The sequence below is a fragment of the Corylus avellana genome, chromosome ca2 (genome assembly GCF_901000735.1).
Source record: "Corylus avellana chromosome ca2, CavTom2PMs-1.0".
Taxonomy (NCBI): Eukaryota; Viridiplantae; Streptophyta; class Magnoliopsida; order Fagales; family Betulaceae; genus Corylus; species Corylus avellana.
This window is the reverse complement of record NC_081542.1, coordinates 46,474,700-46,493,426: the sequence shown is the minus strand read 5'-3', so window position 1 is coordinate 46,493,426 and position 18,727 is coordinate 46,474,700. Positions and strand designations below refer to the sequence as shown.

Sequence of the window (18,727 nt, the reverse complement as noted above, 5' to 3'; positions counted from 1 at the left end):
AAAAAAAAAGTAGAAAAATTAATTGAATCTCAAAATTCATAAATGAACAAGAAATTAATTCATAAAAAAAGAGTTAGTAGATAATGAAATAATATAACAAAAATATGACATTGAAAATAATGATAATGCTTTTCAAATATGTAAGATAACAATTCTTGATAAAGAACTTAAGGAAAATAAAAAATGCAGAAGAAAATAAAAATACTAATATCATTATTTGATTCTATTGTTACAAATATTTACAACCTAGGTCAATAGAAAAATATTGATGCAAAATTAAGAGATTTATTAGTAGAAAATGGTCAAATAAAATATCATTTTTAAATAAAAATATAATAGTAAATTAAATATTATTTAAATTTAAAGAAAATACCTCACTTAAACTTCTCACCTTATACCCCAAAATGTATTGAGCCGACCTGATTTGTGTTATATGTAGTATGACTCATATATATATATATATATATATATATAGCTGCCATTTGAATTGTGATGTAACCATTTACATTTTAGTAATTGACGTGAGAATTATTATGTTGGTTGTTCGTGAACCATATTACATACCAACATGCCTCTAAGGTCCAACAACTAAGAAAGCTCAAGACTATTGCTAGTACTAGGCCGAGCGGCGAAGCCCACACCAAGCCCAAGACCAACAACTGGATGCACCACGGGTAGGGTATCCCCTCTTTTGCCTAAGGTTTCAAGCTCTCTCTTATTATACCATTACCCTCACACTCTCTAACCTTTTTTACGAGCTTTACCATTTCTCAATTAGAGTCTTACTAACTTAGACATTGAAATACCTTCAGCTCCTCCGTGAAAGGAGGCCTGACCTGGATGTTCATTGCATCAACAACTCTTATAATCCATTTTAGAAACCTGATAAATATCATATAATTAATTGTCACATGGCTGTCTACAATTTAATGGATAATGTGACGTGATATGCCTTGTGATGTTGGAAGTAAATTTGTTCTTTTTTCTTTTTAATTTTCAGTATTAATTCATATGCAAATTTAAGATTCGATTAAAAAATTCTAAGTTTTATCTTTGTTGGGAATAAAATTACACTACAAACCCATCAAATTTTGGGTCTTATGTCAATGACAGACCCACAAAGCTATTAATTAAATAGCAGAAGGTATAATCTCTATTAGAATAATCTGGGTCACAGACTCACAGTGTCCTACTCAAAGTCTACATTGGAGTAGGTGCCCAAGTCCAACTATTGCTCTCAAGTACAATTTCAATTTAACTCAAATAAGAAGAACTAGTCAAAGTCTACCTCAACTCTTCATCTTATAAATAGGCCCTTATACGATGTACAAAAACATCCTGAAATATCTTCTCACATTCTACGTTCTATTATACAGAATATGCATAATCTTTCTCCCGAAATTGGAGTTTCCTCTTCTTTTGCAGCCTGAAACGTAAACGTATTCTTTTGCAAACGGTTAGACAGAAAATTGTTCTAACAATCTTGTATTTTTGTTTTGTTTCTATGAGATCTACCACGCTCAAAATATTCGTAGATATATGAACTTTTGAAATTTAAGATTCAAATTTGAGTTGAGTCCATTTTTAGGTAAGGTTGTGTGAGCAATGCTATATATTACTCTTATTCCACTAAAGCTTATGTGTCGTGGTTGTCATAATATTGGGTAAATAAAAATTGATTTTTTAATTGGAAAAATCAGCTAATGTAAACTTTGAGAATATGCGAAGAAAATTGAGAAGGATAAATTAATAGAACTACTAATCCCGTAGGATTGGAGTACTCAAAATTCAAAAATCAATCTTGTTGCAGGATATGGGCCCCACGCTCATGACGTGGTATATCAGGATTAACAACACGTTTCAGCGGATTATTTAATTTGAGATGACTATATCTATATGTTGGCGAAACCATTTCTCGAAGGAGCTGGAACACTTCCAGTGACATCCCGAGAAACTTTAAGTTGAATCAACGGGAATCGCATTTCCATTTCCATTTCTTTCCCTTGGTCTCTCACTTTGGCTCGATAATGTCGGCGTACCTATGGAAGAGCTTCGACGAGGACGAGGACCGCCCGGAGAAACCTCGCCGCTATGGAGTCACGGAGATGAGAGGCCCCCATTTCACCCTCTTAAGCCAAAACGTTATTCAGGTAATCCTTATGATGATTGTCTTCATTATTAGTGCTAATCATGATCTTATTATCTATAACAACTACTTTTACTTTTTATTAGATGGGTTTTGGTTGTTGGGTAACTAACTATAGCGAAAATCTACGAGCTAAAGTTCTAGAATCTTGTGTTTGATTAATGTCCACTACCCACAATCCCATGTTATATTTTCGAACAAATGAAAAATGGACAATGAATGTAGAGAATTGATATCTACGGAATTTGAAACAGAAGCGAAGATAATAGTGGGGATTGTGTATTGATGGTAAATATTAGTTTTGAGACGTTGATCTCGAAGTTGTAGATGCGCTTAGGTGGCAGATACCATAGTATAAAACTCTCTCTTCCTCAACTTTCTCAGTGAGAGAAAATATCAGAAGTAGCACTGGTGCTCGCTTATTCCATGTAGAATTATATAAAGAAACAAGATTAATGTTGAGAAAAACATGGGAGTATTCGAGGGAGTAATCAAGGGAGGGATCTTTGAAGGGAATTAAAGAAGGTGCAGATTTTACCAGCTCATCGATTACCACATTTAAACGATCTTTAATTTTTTTTCTTAGTTCATTATATCTGATCGAGTTGTGTATTGAGCTCGCAAAATCTGAACCACTTAATTAAAAATAATTGTTAAGATTTTAAGAACTCCACCATAGAGTTATTCAAGAAAAACTAGAGGGTGCTAATCCCGGGAAGGGAAGGATCATGCACAAGGTTACTGTTTCATAATCTTGAGCAGGAATGTGTGCATCTGCAGTTGCACAGTTACTTGTCTACCAATAATGACACACATTAATTAATCATCTATATCTATGCTTCTTATTCATCTTCTTTGATTATTTCATGAGAGTTGAGTAATATTTGGAACTGCTACAATACTCCTCCTTTATCCTTGATTGAGACCAGCACTGCTGCTCAACACTTTCCTAAGTTGCTTCTCGGGATTTGACAAAGATCAGGATATTGTGTTCTGCAGGATATTTTTGAGTCCATGGGACAATTTGTTGATGGATTAAAGTTCTCTGGAGGTTCTCATAGCCTGATGCCAAAGGCTTTCATTAAAGAAGTGATTAACATAGCTCACCAACATGATGTATATGTTAGCACAGGTGACTGGGCTGAACACTTGGTTCACAAAGGTCCATCGGTCTTCAAAGAGTATGTGGAGGTGAGGTGTGGGAGAGGATTTGTATTGTAAGTTGTTTTCTTTAATATTTTTTAGAGCACTAATTCAGTGTCCTTCTATGATCTCTTTAGGAGTGCAAGCAATTGGGGTTTGATACTATTGAGCTGAATGTGGGATCACTCGAGGTTCCTGAAGAGACTCTTCTAAGATTTGTGCGCTTGATTAAGAGTGGTGGTCTCAAAGCCAAGCCTCAATTTGCAGTGAAGGTTAACAAGTCTGACATTCCTGTTGGTGGTGATAGAGCATTTGGAGCTTATATTGTCCCAAGGCCTCGATCATCTGGTATGTGTGCAGTCTTTTGGATGAGTGCTTATTGAAAATATTTCCTACAAGCTTTATCATCATGATCAATCTTCTTCTAAGGATAACATGCCGTCTGTAGAGAAGGAAAAACTGTCAATATTATGTTCTAGATTGAAATTGATGAACTTTGGTCATCTGATATGGACTCTTTTCATGATGTACATATAAATATTTGGGCCAAGGATGCTTGGTTGGTGAAATAAGCACAGTACATACCCTTAGCTCAGAGCATCTAGGATGAATGTATTGTGCAGAGTATTAGTGTAATTAAGTGTAGTGTTTGCTCCAGATGGATAGAAGTGGATTACCAAAAAATGAAAGGCAGCGTAGTTTGATGTGATTTTGCAATTAACAAGCAAACAGTTTTGTTCAAGCATCAAACAACTTCGTTCTTTTCTTGCCTTAAAATGTATTTAGCATTTATTATTATTATTATTATTATTATGAATGCAGCTATGGAACCTCTTATTTCAATGCTATTCACATAGTTCTTAAACACCATTTGAGTCTTTAGCCAAAGCATACTTTTGGGATGTCAACTTTACTTGTTAGAAGGTTGTCTGCCTGTTTAATTTGTATTTTCTCATCATGACTTGTTTTTTCTGTTGTTTGAAGAGACGATAGATCTTAACATTTTCTATTCTTTAAAAATCAGAATTTACTCTAGGTTTGTGTAGACAGGATACTGATATATGTATGTATTTGTAACATGGAAATTGGACCGGGGAGTCCCAAATATAAATACATGCATTGCTTCGTATTATTGCCCTATGTTACACTATCCTGGATACCAATGTTATTAGGGCTCGGTATAGATTTTGCATCCTTGTAACCCACATGCTGTACTGTTTCCTTTTGCTCGGTGCGTACTGTATTTTGTAGGAGCTGGTTACTTGAACATTGGATCAAATGAGATAATGTCATCAAACTAGAAAAGAGTGAGAGGTTGTTGAATCGTCTCTATGGTTTGATCATGAGCTTTCTCTTTGCTTACACAGAATTTGTTGAAGATGTGGATCTTTTGATCAGACGGGCTGAGAGATGCTTAGAAGCTGGAGCAGACACTATAATGATTGATGCTGATGATGTCTGCAAGCATGCTGATTCTGTACGGTCAGACATAATTGCTAAGGTCATTGGGCGTCTTGGTCTTGAGAAGATCATGTTTGAAGCATCAAATCCCAGAGCCTCTGAGTGGTTTATTAAACAGTATGGTCCCAGGGTATGATGCTCTTCGTTTCATCCTTTTCTTCATTACTGAAATTGGGATCTTAATTACATGTTCTAACATCCTTGCTGATGGCCTCTACTTCCAGGTGAACCTCTTTGTGGATCACTCTCAAGTGATGGATCTGGAATGTCTCCGGGGACGCAACCTGGGTAAAAATCATGCATCTGTCCTTGGATCCTCATCTTTTCTGTTCTGAACTGGAGGTACATTACAGAGATATATATTACTTGTACGAACTGGTTACATTGCATATGACTTATGCGAGCTGTAATGGATATCTTCTAAATAAAACTTACTCAAGTTTGTATGTGTGTTCAGTAAGTTCTTGAATGTTTGTTCATCTATAATCTTGATTCTTCTGATTAGCACCTTATCTCAGTACTATTAATTTTCTAATCAATGAAGTATCTCTATCTGAATTATCATATGAATGAATGTAAATGCTTTGAGATCTATTTCTCCTAGCATTGTATCATTTCCATTCAGGTAGTTCCGCAATAATATAGCCTCTTGCTCCCTCAAATGTCTTTGGGAGGTCGAGAAGCCTACATGGTGTTATTAAGTTGTTCTGATACCATTTGTAACGATTCAGGGAAAGAGTTATTCATATTTGCGTTATTACTCCAAAAGAACTAATTAATTTTGAGTTTTCTTAGAATCACTTATAAAGTTTACTTTTACTAGAAAAGTTTACTTTTACCTAGTAAGAAACTAATGTAGGACTTAACACTTATATTTTTATAAACTACTTATTTTTGTCAACTTAGGCCTTCCTCAAACAAGTTCCTTTTCTGGAGATTTAGAATATTGCTGGAAAATCCCAAAGTGTAAATCTGCTTTGATTTTGTCAAATCTCATCAATTAAAGGAATTTTTTTTTTCTTCTTTGTTTTAAAAGTTGTAAAGTCAAATCGGAGGTCAATGTTGTCACTCCACTTTCATGGACATGTCCTACGAGGAATGTTGTGACAGGATCCTCGATGGCTTATGTGCTTAAAACTTGGAAGTTTTTTGCATCTGAGGTAATAGAAAATATTGCGTATCTCTTATACATGAACTTTATATTAAAAGTTTCTATAATTGGAACTGTTGTGTGAAAACAAAGGAAACGAAATAACTTTCAGATTCTCCCAACAGCCTGCCAAAAGAGGAACAATATTATCGACAAAAATACTGACTTTCCTTGATTGTTTTCTTGACATCAAAGTTTAAAACCCATTTAAAAGGTTGAACCATATAATACCAAATAATTAAGATACAGGATCGATGCCAACGGTTTGGTGTGCTCTGAGAAGATCATTGGACTGCAGAAGATCACAACTACCATCAGATGTGCATGATCCAAATGACAACAATAATCTGAGCACTTCGACAAGAAAGCCAGACAGCTCTTGCTGTCCAAAAGCCATATCAGATCTCAGAGATGTTATGAAACGCAGAGACAACAAGCCTCTTGTTTGCAGTAGAAGATCCCTAGGGAGCATTGAATTCCTTAAACCTGTGACTCATGAAGTACTTCTTGATGATTCAACCTGGGAAATTAAAATTAGTCGGTTTTATGCTTCCAGCAATGCCAATGACAGAGGAAAGCATGGCCCAACTTTTGTGGGTAACCTGAGGCTGGCAAACACCGACAATAGAGGCCGCCATCCCGTACCTCACTACGACTCCGGCAGGTCTACTTTGATTAAAATCCATGGTGGGGGTTGCAGTGATATTCCTTCAGAGTGTAGAAGATCTATTGAGACAGATTATAATGGTAATTCAAATCCAATTTGCCAGATATGTGGTGCGCAGTTTAGAAAACTGGATGCTGTTGAAGCACATCATCTGTCAAAACATGCAGGTGAACACCAATGATTCAAAGTTCTATCTCATATACATGTTTTTATGTAAATTGTTCTGTTATTGTTTGAGGTCCCTTCTTAATTTTTAACTTGTAATCCAAAACTACGCATAGGTGGATGCTAATTATGATCTTCAAAGTGTGTTTTTTCAACTTTCTTAACTTTTCAATTCAAGGAAAAAATCTTTCTTAACTTTTCAATTTAAGGAAAGAAAAAAAGAAAAAAAAAGAAAAACTCCTTTTGTTTCCTTCTATGAGAATTAGGAGGAGGAATCAATAGATAAATGACCTCCAGCAAATTGTGTAAAACTTCCATATTAGCTATATTTAGTTAATATGAGGCATTTTTCACCTCCAACACATTAGAAGACATTTAAAATTTTTCAGTATTGTATTCATTTTCGATGATACCCTTTTGAATATGAATGTTTGAAAATATTAGTGTCGGCAAGAATATAATAAAAAAAAGAATGAAAAACAATATTTAGAAGAAAATAGAAAAGATAATAAAAAATTTACTGGAGTGTGTATAAAAAAAAGCAGTGGGTAATTATGTAGAGAATTGCACTTTTTGGCTATTAATTTTAGATAATGTTGCTGTCAAACCCGGTTAATGCTCCCTTGTGTGCAGTCATTGAACTTGGTGAAGGAGACTCATCAAGGAAGATAGTAGAAATAATTTGCCAAAAAAGCTGCAGGTTGAAGTCTGCAGAGAAGGAGTGCAGAAGGATAGAGAGGGTCTTGAAGGTCCACAACATGCAAAAAACCGTAGCCTGGTTTGAAGAATATAGAGAAACAGTGAAGATTGAAGCTAGCAAACTACCCAAAAAGCATCCCCGGTGCCTGGTTGATGGGAATGAGCTTTTGAGGTTCTATGGCACAACTGTTGTCTGCTCTCTTGGCATCAATGGCTCCTCCAGCCTCTGCACTTTAGATGATTGTGGTGTGTGTCAAGTTTTAAGGCACGGATTTCTCACCAAGAAGGAATCCAATGGTGGGGTTTTCACCACTTCCACAAGTGGAAGAGCATTCGAATCCATTGAATTATATGAGAAAGATTCGTCTGCAAGGAAGGCTTTGATAGTGTGCCGAGTAGTGGCCGGGAGGATTCATAGTCCTCTGGAGAGAATTCAAGAAATGGCATCCTCAGGGTTCGACTCCTTGGCTTGGAGAAAGGGTTCTCATTCCAACTTTGAGGAACTCTGTGTACTAAATCCCAGAGCTATCCTCCCTTGCTTTGTGGCAATTTACAAACCCGAGTGAGAAGGGATTTTTTTTGCTTTCTTTTTCTTCCATATTTTCTTCTCAGTTGCACTCTTTTGTCAAGGTACGTCGACGTTTTTGTGCTTGCACGTCCTGTTGAAGGCGTTTTCAAAACCAATATATATGTAGTTTAGAAATATTTTAAAACGAAAGGTAATTAAAGAGACTTGAAAGAGGATAGTCCTTGTGAGAAGAAGAGAAATTAATTAATCATTTTATAGAGAAGGAAACAACCAATAAGCAATGAGTGTTAGGGACGGACATACCCTTGACTCAATGATTGTGTACACTCCACAAAATAATAATGGAATGATAAATGCAAGAAATCAAAACACAGTATTTACGTGATTCAGTAGTGGGCCTACATCCACAGGACTAACTTCGATCAATCCACTATAAACAACTTGTTACAGTGGTATTTACTCAAGTTATGCAAAACATGAGTTAATACAGTAGTAAAATAATACAGAAAGAAACAACCTCTGTTGAAACTAATATATACTCTCAGTAGTGTATTAAGACACTATTTTCTTAAATCTCTTTCTGGAGTATAACTGAAGCTCTCTTCTCCGGGCTTCTCTTATCGTGTGTTATTGATTATCATCGATCATGTTTGAGGCATAAGGCCCCATGGCTATTTATAGTCAAAGTTAGAACCATTTAGATGATGAACTTAGTCCCTAAGTTAGAACCATCTAGATGATGAAGACAAATTAAAAACTTTCTAAATGGATGGAGAACCATCTAGATAAATCTTTGTAGAGAACCTTCTAGATGGATGGAGAGCCATCTAGATAAATCTTTGTAGGACTTGCTCTATTTTATTTAATCAAAATCTTATCTTAAGTAGAGAAAAACCTTGTCGGCGGCCAAGAATGAGTCTATAATCGAGTTGAGCCTAGCTTTCTAAAGATCGCATGAAGTGGTAACTAAGGGCAAATGTGCTTGATAAGGAGCACTATATGGTAAAAGCAGCAACTACCCATGAAGTGGTGGTTGCGGGGAAAGTAATGCGGAAAACCGAACAACATCCGTAGAGAGGAACGAATATTGACTACAAAAGTCTCATCTACAACATCAAACAACAGATTTGAGAGATAATAACTAGCAAAAAGCAAGGTAAGTTAAAAAACACTACAGAAAAATAACAGGAGTACAAACAGAAAGTCGAACTACTGATACAGCAGTGAATGAGAGTGGCAACAGTGGGCAGAGGTGTGTGTACTTCACGAGGTGGCAAGTGAGATCCACGCGTTGACTTGCTACAGTTGTATATCTTTACCTTATGAAGATATTTAATTTACTGTACTAACATCCTACAGTACAGAAGAGTTGTTCTTGATATGAGACAAGCGGATGGCAATTTAGTGATTCATGTTACACGTAAGCAACCTTATTTTATCCTCTCTGGTTTTGTCTCTGCAAAAAGACGTTCTTGTGTACACGATGAAGTGCACAGTAATTTGCACGATTTGGACTTTTTGGGCTACCGTTTGAGAACGTTTCCCCATTCTATCATCACCCACATCCACCGCCGATTTCCCCTTCTCCAGATCCACTCTCCACCGTGCCTGCAGTCACCGATGATTAAAAAAAAAAAAGGAAAAAAACAAGGGAAATAAAAGAGGAAGGAAGGAGAAGGAGAAGGAGATAGGTGCGTGGCTCCAAAACATAATGTAATTCCGAATTCTAGTGGTTGGTGGATGGGGGACCACTCACCGCGCGCCCTTCATGGGTAAAAGGCTTCACCTCAATCTTGTTTTTTTTGTTAATTGGCAAGTAGAGAGGGACCGAACTCTGCCCTCACCCACCCCTTTACTGGTAGAAGGGATGGTGGTCATCCACCCACCCACCTATTTGTTTATTTTTATTTTTTTTTTCAGGTGTTATTTTTGTATAGTTAGAGACTTAGAGTTAAGATTAGAGAAATTGGAATTCTTAGTTTGTTAATATTAAAGAAATCGATTTCCTAGCTACATCCAATAACCTTAAACTTTTGGTCAATTGCATGCATACGCTCCTCATTTTTGTGCAACCTAACAAGTCTTGCACGTGATGCACACAATCTGTTGGTGGCCAACTAACACCTGGGAAAAGTCGTACAAATTATTATAATTTTTAATCGTTAGGGTACTTCGGTTTTTACTTTTTAATGGGCTATTTTCTCGGTCTGGGGCTTCATTTATCAAGAAAAAAAAAAATTAAAAATTATATTAATATACTCCTAATTAAGTAGATAGTTTGGGGCAGCTGAATCACCAATAACTAAAAAGGATGATTCAGCTACTCTCAAATGACTGATCTAAAAGTGATCGAGCTATTCTCGGCCACCACGAGCCACCTCTTATGTATGGCAGAACCACTTCAAAGAGATGATTGGGTCACCAACAATTAACTCGCTTCAGCCACACTTTTTCTTTTAATTTTTTGGAATAACTTTATTTAGGATTCTTGAATTATCAAGAATTTTCAGAAGATCCCTACAAATTTAAAAAACTTTCAATTTTAATTTTTAAACTTTCAATTTGATGTAATTGACCACCTTTCGATCAATTTTTGCCGTTAAAACTTAACGGAAACCACTAAAAAGACCAAATTACCCTTCAATTTTAAATTTTTTTTTTTTTTTAAATTTCAATTTGAAATTAAGGGTAATTTGAATTTTATAAAAGTTACATGGGTATAAAAGTTATTTTATCACTTTTAACGTCCAAAAACTGACAGAGGAGTAGATTGCATCAAATTGAAAGTTGTGGGAAGGTGAAATTGAAAGGTTTTGATATTTGAGATAATCTTTTCAAATCGAGTGACTTTATGAAAATTTTCCTAATTTTTTTTTTTTTAAAAAAATTGGTGCCTTGGTGGCATGATCGGGACCATTGTTGTAATGGGTGGATGTGTATCCCGGTCATGATGGAATCTTGATTCGGTTGTGTTTGGCAAAGGGACCAAACCCAAAAATTAAAAAAAAATCTTTTTAAAATCAACTCCAACATTTTTACTTTTTACATTACATCAATCACTTTTTATTACTATTTAAATAAAAAAACACTACAAAACAAAATTTTTCACTTTTTTATACAAAACATTAGTACTTTTTTCCCACTTATCAATCTACAATACCGTTCCACTTCATTTTTCCATTCTATTGGCAAACACAGCCGAAGGGTACGCGTTTGAACACAACTTCCCATCCCCCTATATTTTCGGAATTTGATGTATTGATCAGAAATTCAAGACTGAGACACATGAAGTCCCTCGTGATTGGAGTTGTTGGTGGTGCACAACTTCACGTGCTTACCTTCTTCCTCATTCAAGTAGCTAGATAGAGCCATAGAAAGCAACGTCTATTTAAGAACCCAGCCTCTCAACACTAGGAGTAGTAGCTCTTATTTACTTCCTTCCCCTTTGGGTACGTGTGCCTTGACCGTCAAATATTATTTGTTTTGATTAATCAAAAACTACTTTTCGTAAAAAATTCAGATTGAGAGATCGAGAGAGGTATCATACAAAATCAACATCCATCCATGGCCACTCAGCATATCGGAAAGAAGACTGCGTGCGTCGTCGGCGGCACCGGCTTCGTCGCTTCTTTGCTGGTCAAGCTCTTGCTGGAGAAGGGCTATGCCGTCAACACCACTGTTAGGGACCCAGGTTCGTCTTTTCATTTTTCTTTTCTCTTTTATTTTTATATAATTTGTTGACCATTTTTTCTTCTAATTTTGCCAAGTTGGAATCCGACTTCTAGGATTAAAGTGTTATTGTTAGTTTAAGCAACGGTCAAGATTAAATGATATTTCTATTTTAAATTCTTTCTATTTTTTTGGGTTAATGTATTTATAAGGATAGTGTTGTCCAAAAAATTGAACCTCAAAAAAATTTAGACAATTTTACCCTCTAAATCTACTGACCAGAGAAAATGAAAGGAATTTAAAATAGAAAGATCGTTTTCCGTTCTCTTGGTCCAGCCGTTTTATCGGATTGCAAGAAAATTATTCCAACCAAATTTTTGTCGGAAAGGGGTATTAAAATAAAATTTCTGGTTTTTAATATAAATCTAAATGAACCCAAAAGATTTTTAATATAAATCTGGTTTTTAATATAAATCTAATAAAATTTCTGGGTTTTAGAGATCGAATTGAAAAAATTTCTAGGACCCAATTTGTAGAAATTTATATGCTTGGGCTTTAAAGTGGATGAACATGAACTTGTTAGAAGAAAAAAAAAAAAAAAAAAAAACAGAAAAGTTGAAGTTTCTCAAAAAAGTATTTTGATGTGCAGACAATGAGAAGAAGATCTCTCACCTCATAGCACTACAAGATTTGGGGGACCTAAAAATATTTGGAGCAGATCTAACTGATGAAGGATGCTTTGACGCTCCCATAGCAGGTTGTAACCTTGTGTTCCATCTTGCAACACCTGTTAACTTTGCTTCAGAAGATCCAGAGGTACCAAACTGCAGAACCCACGTTCCTAATTTTGGCAATAATGTTGCTGCTTCTGAACTCTTAACAACAATGCTGCTTCTGTTTTTTCTGAAGCATAGAATGACATGATCAAGCCAGCAATCCAAGGGGTACATAATGTTTTGAAAGCATGTGTGAGAGCAAAAACTGTTAAACGTGTCGTTTTGACATCATCTGCAGCTGCTGTAACTATCAACAAGCTCAATGGGACTGGTTTAGTCATGGACGAAAGCCACTGGACCGACGTTGAGTTTTTGAGCACTGAGAAGCCACCTACTTGGGTAATCATCAAATTGTATCAACAAAGTTTTACTCTAAACTGGGTTGGGAGGAAGAAAACAGAGAAGATTTAAGATGGGTATTTTTGAATTTTCAGGGTTATCCTGCTTCCAAGACACTGGCCGAGAAAGCAGCTTGGAAATTTGCTGAAGAAAATGGTATTGATCTCATCACAGTGATTCCTACTCTTATGGCTGGTGCTTCTCTCACTCCGGACGTCCCCAGCAGTGTTGGTCTAGCTATGTCTCTAATTACAGGTATAAACAGGAAGCCAAAGTACACTATAAATTGCAATTTTGATTGCCTTTAGGCCATGTGGCTACAATGAAAAATTGCTTTCACAATAGCTCAATTGGCAGACTGGTATAACAAAGGCATTTTAACATTTTTGTCAGGCAATGAATTCCTCATAAATGCAATGAAAGGTATGCAAATGCTGTCAGGCTCAATATCTATCACACATGTGGAGGATGTTTGCCAGGCCCAAATATTTTTGGCTGAGAAAGAATCTGCTTCTGGTCGATACATATGCTGTGGTGTCAATACCAGTGTTCCTGAGCTTGCACAGTTTCTCAATAAAAGATATGCTCACTACAAAGTCCCAACTGAGTAAGCTTCTAATCCACTTGATTTGGTGGGCACTGTTAGAACATAGAGTAATTTGTATTGTAAAAATTATCAAGGAATGAGAGCATAACGTGCCTATCAGGGCTTTTCTTAGTGGTGGATGTAGGTGTTTAAGAACCACCTGAAAAATCTGTCTCCATTTTCTCCATTTCTTCTACTATTTTCTTTATTTTCCATTTCATTAGCTTGTTGAAGAATTGAAATGCACTAATACTGTTTATTTAACTACTTAAAAATATGGTTTTAAAATAGTCTCTCTGTAGTGGTGAAGTATTGTTTGACTCATTCTCTTGTCATCTGGAAATTACAGTTTCGGAGATTTTCCCGCCAAGGCCAAGTTGGCCTTATCTTCAGAGAAGCTTATCAAAGAAGGGTTCAGCTTTAAGTACGGGATTGAAGCAATTTATGATCAAACCGTGGAGTATTTCAAAGCCAAGGGCCTGCTGCAGAACTAAGTGGTTTTTTGTTCCTCTTCAAGAATCTAGTGATGCTCTACTTTTTTTTTTTTTTTTGGGTGATGCTCAATGCTTGGCTGTATGCAGTATTGTATAATAACATCTAAAAAATTTGCTTGAGTTTCGCATGGTAGACTTGTCGTTTACCAAGAATATAAAGCAATCTAGCAGCTCTGCTTGAAAATATCAGGAACCTAAAGCTATCAAATAATCATGCTTGAAGAAGTCAAAACTATTGAAATACATCACATCTGCTTTACCAGCCAAACCAGTGGCTGATATGCATTTGCGAGGTAAGACTTTGTATCTCATTTCAAAGTGTTTTGACATATTGCCTCTTATGCATTATATTTCTCTTTCAATTGACTGTAAAAGTAGCCTAGAATTGTACTTTTTTCAACGTTCAACAAAGGAAGGATCTGGGATTCCTAGCTGGGCAATTTCAATGTGGATTTCATCTGCTGTGGCAGATGAAATTCGCTTGTGATGCTTCCTTCCACGTCTCATCTTAATAATCTGATATAGTGCCTGAACTATATCTCTCATAGAAGGCCGTAGATTGGAAACATGATTGACACATTTGAAAGCAATAGCAGCCACTCCATCGAGTTCTTGGGGATCAAAATTTCCATCAAGTTGAGAATCCACAATTTCTTCCCATCCACTTTCACCCTCCATATCCATTGCTGCCTATTCATCACAAAAATATAGAATGTCAATGTAATGGCATTAAGGTGGATAGCAAGAAACGAATCACATAGACTTTTACATAAAATAAAAGGTGCTAATATACTTCAGCAACTAGACACACATGAATAGAGTTCTTACTAGCTCCACATGTTCCATGAGACCCTGTTGGGGATTCCTGCCTGAAATTATTTCAAACAGTAGCACTCCAAAACTGTAGACATCAGTTTTCTTAGTAAAGGTCCTTGTTGACACATATTCAGGGTCAAGGTATCCCAAAGTTCCTCTGACATTAGATGAACATGGCTTAATCATCTCCTCTCTTGAAAGCCCAAAATCAGCAATCTGCTCAGTTGATATTACTGATTATTACATTTGTCAGAGTGAAAAAGGTTTTATATTCAAACATAAGCAGAAAACCATCCAGAAGACATACTCGGGCTCTCATGGACGTATCCAGCAATATGTTAGAAGATTTAATGTCACGATGCACAACAGGAGGAAAGGCCTGTCAATTTAGATGAAGATGAATAAGTACTGGAGTGGGTTCTACTAGCTTGGCAAACAAAACAAAGCATACCCCATAATGTAGATATTCCAATCCCCTTGCTACATCTAGTGCTATTTGAATCCTTAAATCCCAGCTCAACGGATTCTGATTCTCACCTGCACTTCCAAACATTTTGTTAATGTGCATCATAAAGGGAAGTTCGTTTGCCAAAACTTTTTGTAGGGCGTTTTTTGCTTTTTGGTTATGATGTAACATAAAGATTGAAAGTAATTTTGAGTGTTGAGTGAGTATTTTGTGTTTTGAGTTGTTTGTTAATACTTTTACTTTTATGTTAAAAAGCAAAAAGGTACCCTAAAAAGCATTGCCAAACAAGCCTAATTCAGCCCCCTCCAATAAGAGCCTTGCTCAGCATTCATATATGAAAAAAGTTGAAAATAGAATTTGATAAATAGCCAAGACAATTAAGTAGCTTTGAGATTGTTAAGGCCAGAGACACCCAAGCTAAGGCTTTGAGTTTCATTATGAATCTATGATGTATTAATTCTTCTCTTCGATAAAATGTTCCCATTTGCCCCAAAAAGAAAATGCTTCAGGACAAAGTTCTGTTTTTTTCTCAAAAAAAAAAGAGAGATTTTTAAGTTTCTCCATGATAAAATTGCCTTGAAGAAAATTGGTTCGTTTCTTACTGTATAGATGAGAAGCAAGACTGCCATTGCTCATGTAAAGATAAAGAAGCATATGCTGCCCTCTTTCTGCACCATAGCCCACCAAGTTCACAAGGTTTTTGTGGTGTAATCTTCCAAGTAACAAAACCTGAGACAAACAGGGGAAAAGAAGGTTCACTTTACTGATTATCAGTAAGGTGAATATTTTGTTTTCCAATATCAAAGTTCCTTTTGCTTAACTATGAAAAAGAGATCTTCCTATTGTAGCATTTATAAGTGCAATTTATATTTCACATCTTTCAAATGGGTGTTTCATGATTCCCATCTGATTGTAAGGGTGTCATGGATTGCACATGAATATTAATACAATGGTTCCCAACTGAATCATTCTTTTTCCTTTCCAAACAATATCTGCAGACATAGAATCCAAAAACTAAATAACATAGGCATGCTTGCAAATCCAAAAGAATCAAAACCAAGAAATATGCACATAGATGCAGGCATACTACTTCAAATGAATGCAACATATGATGAATTCATCAATACCTCACTCAGGAAATCATTCTTCCCTTGCCTAGAATTTGTGGCAAGAATTTTAACAGCAACCGTCTCACCAGTGGCCATCTGCGCCTTGTAAACAGGGCCAAATGCTCCTTCCCCTATGCTTGTAGTAAAATCAAGAGTTGCTTTTTGTATATCCCTGGGCAAACAGTTTAAATCGACAAGGTTACAAGAAAACTCAAATGAAGAACAAATACAAAAAGAGAGAGAATCATAGTTATGCAGAAGATCAGTAGCCATACTTGTAAGAACACTTTGGTATCCCACATGCTGAAACAACATTGTTTCTTTTAAGCCCTTCCAACCACTGAGGCAGGCTACTCCATTCAGATGTTCTGGGTGTTTCTTGACCAACATTTGAATCTGAAAATGCCGTGGTGGAATCAACCCCACGGCTAGGTATGGGAGAATTACTCTCTATCTGGGTTTTAATGCAGAAGAACACAGAATACAATACAAAGGCTGCTCCAACTCCAACTATCCACCCTATGGTAAACCCAAATATCAGCCCCAATAAGATACCTTTCATCTCAACCATACCAATAGTTTCTTCCCTATTTCTATAGTTTGAAATAAATCTTGAATAACTTACAAAATAAATAAATAAATACTAAATAAATCTTGAATAGAAGAGAATATTGTTTCTGAAAGCAATAAATTAAACACATTTATAGTATCATCCTTAATTTTGACAAGTAAGGACGACAAGGATTTAGGCTGTCAGGGCATTGCATAGGCAATTGCATTAACTGTGTACTAAATTTATGAAAGAGTTCTTAGAGTGTCACTTAGATACGATTAAATTCATTCTCAATTGTCCTTACGATTCTGACAACGTAGATATGTGCTGACAATTGAGGGATTTGCGCCAAAAAAAAAGGGGGGGAAGATGACGTCGTTTCTCAAAGTTGGCCTTAATGATTTCTATATCTATGTATGTAAAGAAATGCTATAATGCAATAAAATGATCATTTTTTGCCCATAAAGTGTTAGGTGGCAAGAGATCATAGGCTCCATCTATAATTGTTGTGACTCCACCCACTGATAAGCCTATAACCTCTTACCACCTAGGATTTTTATGGGCTAAAAATGGTTTTTTTATTGCACTATAGCATATCTCATGTATGTATTAATTATTATATTCTTCACGAATCAAACAGAAAAAAGATGACCATAAATACATAGATGATATTAGAGACAATCTTTGAGATGAGCCACGAACTCGATATGAACTCAACACGAAATTAGTAGATTAAGATTGATGGATCTGACTCTTTTAATTAATTGGGTTAGATTATGACCGACCTATATAGTCTTATACCAATACTTCAACATGATATAAACGTGACATGTAATATTTAGGACTGCCAATTTTGTCAATTAAATTGGCAGTCCTAAATATTAGCAATTTTTGGAATATGACGACAAGAAATTAGCAATTTTTTTTTTTTTTTTTGAAAATAAAATTAAGGGATAAAGATTAAAAGGTTTGACTTGTTTAGTAAATGGGTTGAGTGTTGACTTATATAATTTTATACATATTCCTTGATGTAACACGAATTGTATCCCTACATACGAAGTTGCGGTACTTGGAACATTGTCACCATAAGTAACTCAAATACAAGACCGGTAAGTATCATGCTCTGATTTGGCTTCAATTCTCATCTTAAACTGAAAAAAGTAAATAAATAAATTAAATAGGAAAATAAATGCAAAATTAGTCTATATGAACTTAGAGGTTTTTAAGGTATGCGAAAAAAATAATTTACTCCCTACAGTCAAATTTCGTCCACTGATTTAACAGATTCCGAATGTTTGACACGCTAGGGTCAATAAGATTGCAACACGTGTCCTATTTAAGTTAGTGTTATACTAATAGAATTTGTTAAGTTAATAGATAAAATTTGACTGTAGAAAAAATTGTTTTTTTTGACTGAATTGCATTTTTTCCCAATTAAATAAGATGAGCAAAACCTTTTTTTTTTTTTTTGGAATATGATCCTCTCCATTTAGGAGCCGGTTAGTTCATTCAAAGAGGGCAAATTTGTCATTTTATTTTTTTGGGAACAATTTTGCTATTCTAAAATAACTAACTGGTTCCTTTACATTTCAACTGAAATGGAGAGGATCGCTTTTTTTTTTTTTTTTTTGATACATCATAAAAGGTAGGACTTTTCTTTTTTGGTGGATACACAAAAGGTAACCTTAGTTTAATTGGTCTGTCTTGTACTGAAAATAATATACATTTTTAGGTGTTCTTCTAGTGTTCTCATGATGTTATCTCAACTGTGATGTGATTTTTAAAATTATCGTTGAATTTGAGTTTATCATTATTGACTTTTAATCTATTGGTGATTTTAAAAGCCACATCACAGTTGGGAGCACACCAGGAGAACAATAGAAGAACACCTAACATTTCCATTTGAATTTATATACAATTTTCATCATGATTTGGGTAATAAAGAATATGAATTATTTG

General features: G+C 35.5%; 4 protein-coding genes across 4 annotated transcripts; 3 read left to right on the top strand and 1 right to left on the bottom strand.

Annotated features, from left to right (window-relative positions):
• Nucleotides 1-1,904: 1,904 nt before the first annotated feature.
• Nucleotides 1,905-5,206, top strand: LOC132171182 (protein HEAT-STRESS-ASSOCIATED 32). The gene is made up of 5 exons (XM_059582431.1): nt 1,905-2,150; nt 3,146-3,337; nt 3,427-3,637; nt 4,657-4,880; nt 4,975-5,206. Exons 1-5 carry the CDS (start codon nt 2,028-2,030, stop codon nt 5,083-5,085), a joined length of 861 nt encoding a protein of 286 aa, XP_059438414.1. The 5' UTR covers nt 1,905-2,027; the 3' UTR covers nt 5,086-5,206.
• A 480-nt stretch (nt 5,207-5,686) lies between these two features.
• Nucleotides 5,687-8,156, top strand: LOC132171867 (uncharacterized). Its single transcript, XM_059583278.1, has 2 exons — nt 5,687-6,734; nt 7,366-8,156. Exons 1-2 carry the CDS (start codon nt 6,155-6,157, stop codon nt 7,995-7,997), a joined length of 1,212 nt encoding a protein of 403 aa, XP_059439261.1. The 5' UTR covers nt 5,687-6,154; the 3' UTR covers nt 7,998-8,156.
• Nucleotides 8,157-11,272: 3,116 nt separating this feature from the next.
• LOC132171233 (anthocyanidin reductase ((2S)-flavan-3-ol-forming)-like) lies at nt 11,273-14,135 on the top strand. Its single transcript, XM_059582503.1, has 6 exons — nt 11,273-11,651; nt 12,279-12,445; nt 12,544-12,744; nt 12,840-12,999; nt 13,138-13,351; nt 13,680-14,135. Exons 1-6 carry the CDS (start codon nt 11,525-11,527, stop codon nt 13,822-13,824), a joined length of 1,014 nt encoding a protein of 337 aa, XP_059438486.1. The 5' UTR covers nt 11,273-11,524; the 3' UTR covers nt 13,825-14,135.
• Nucleotides 14,136-14,208: 73 nt separating this feature from the next.
• On the bottom strand, nt 14,209-16,777 carry LOC132171232 (calcium/calmodulin-regulated receptor-like kinase 1). Its single transcript, XM_059582502.1, has 7 exons — nt 16,491-16,777; nt 16,234-16,387; nt 15,709-15,835; nt 15,092-15,177; nt 14,948-15,019; nt 14,653-14,856; nt 14,209-14,514 (listed from the first exon to the last, which is right to left on the bottom strand). The coding sequence occupies exons 1-7, from the start codon at nt 16,775-16,777 to the stop codon at nt 14,221-14,223; spliced, it is 1,224 nt and encodes a 407-aa protein (XP_059438485.1). The 3' UTR covers nt 14,209-14,220.
• Between the last annotated feature and the right edge of the window lie 1,950 nt (nt 16,778-18,727).

Bases quoted from the DNA above. Each gene is read 5' to 3' on its own strand.
- LOC132171182 (XM_059582431.1), top strand. From the start codon at position 2,028: ATGTCGGCGTACCTATGGAAGAGCTTCGACGAGGACGAGGACCGCCCG. The intron at 2,151-3,145 runs GTAATCCTTATG...TGTGTTCTGCAG, and splicing joins TAAGCCAAAACGTTATTCAG to GATATTTTTGAGTCCATGGG. The intron at 3,338-3,426 runs GTGAGGTGTGGG...TGATCTCTTTAG, and splicing joins TCTTCAAAGAGTATGTGGAG to GAGTGCAAGCAATTGGGGTT.
- LOC132171867 (XM_059583278.1), top strand. From the start codon at position 6,155: ATGCCAACGGTTTGGTGTGCTCTGAGAAGATCATTGGACTGCAGAAGA. The intron at 6,735-7,365 runs GTGAACACCAAT...CCTTGTGTGCAG, and splicing joins TCATCTGTCAAAACATGCAG to TCATTGAACTTGGTGAAGGA.
- LOC132171233 (XM_059582503.1), top strand. From the start codon at position 11,525: ATGGCCACTCAGCATATCGGAAAGAAGACTGCGTGCGTCGTCGGCGGC. The intron at 12,446-12,543 runs GTACCAAACTGC...TCTGAAGCATAG, and splicing joins TTGCTTCAGAAGATCCAGAG to AATGACATGATCAAGCCAGC. The intron at 13,352-13,679 runs GTAAGCTTCTAA...TGGAAATTACAG, and splicing joins CACTACAAAGTCCCAACTGA to TTTCGGAGATTTTCCCGCCA.
- LOC132171232 (XM_059582502.1), bottom strand. From the start codon at position 16,777: ATGAAAGGTATCTTATTGGGGCTGATATTTGGGTTTACCATAGGGTGG. The intron at 14,857-14,947 runs GTATGTCTTCTG...TCAACTGAGCAG, and splicing joins ATACGTCCATGAGAGCCCGA to ATTGCTGATTTTGGGCTTTC. The intron at 14,515-14,652 runs GTAAGAACTCTA...TGTGATGAATAG, and splicing joins TCATGGAACATGTGGAGCTA to GCAGCAATGGATATGGAGGG.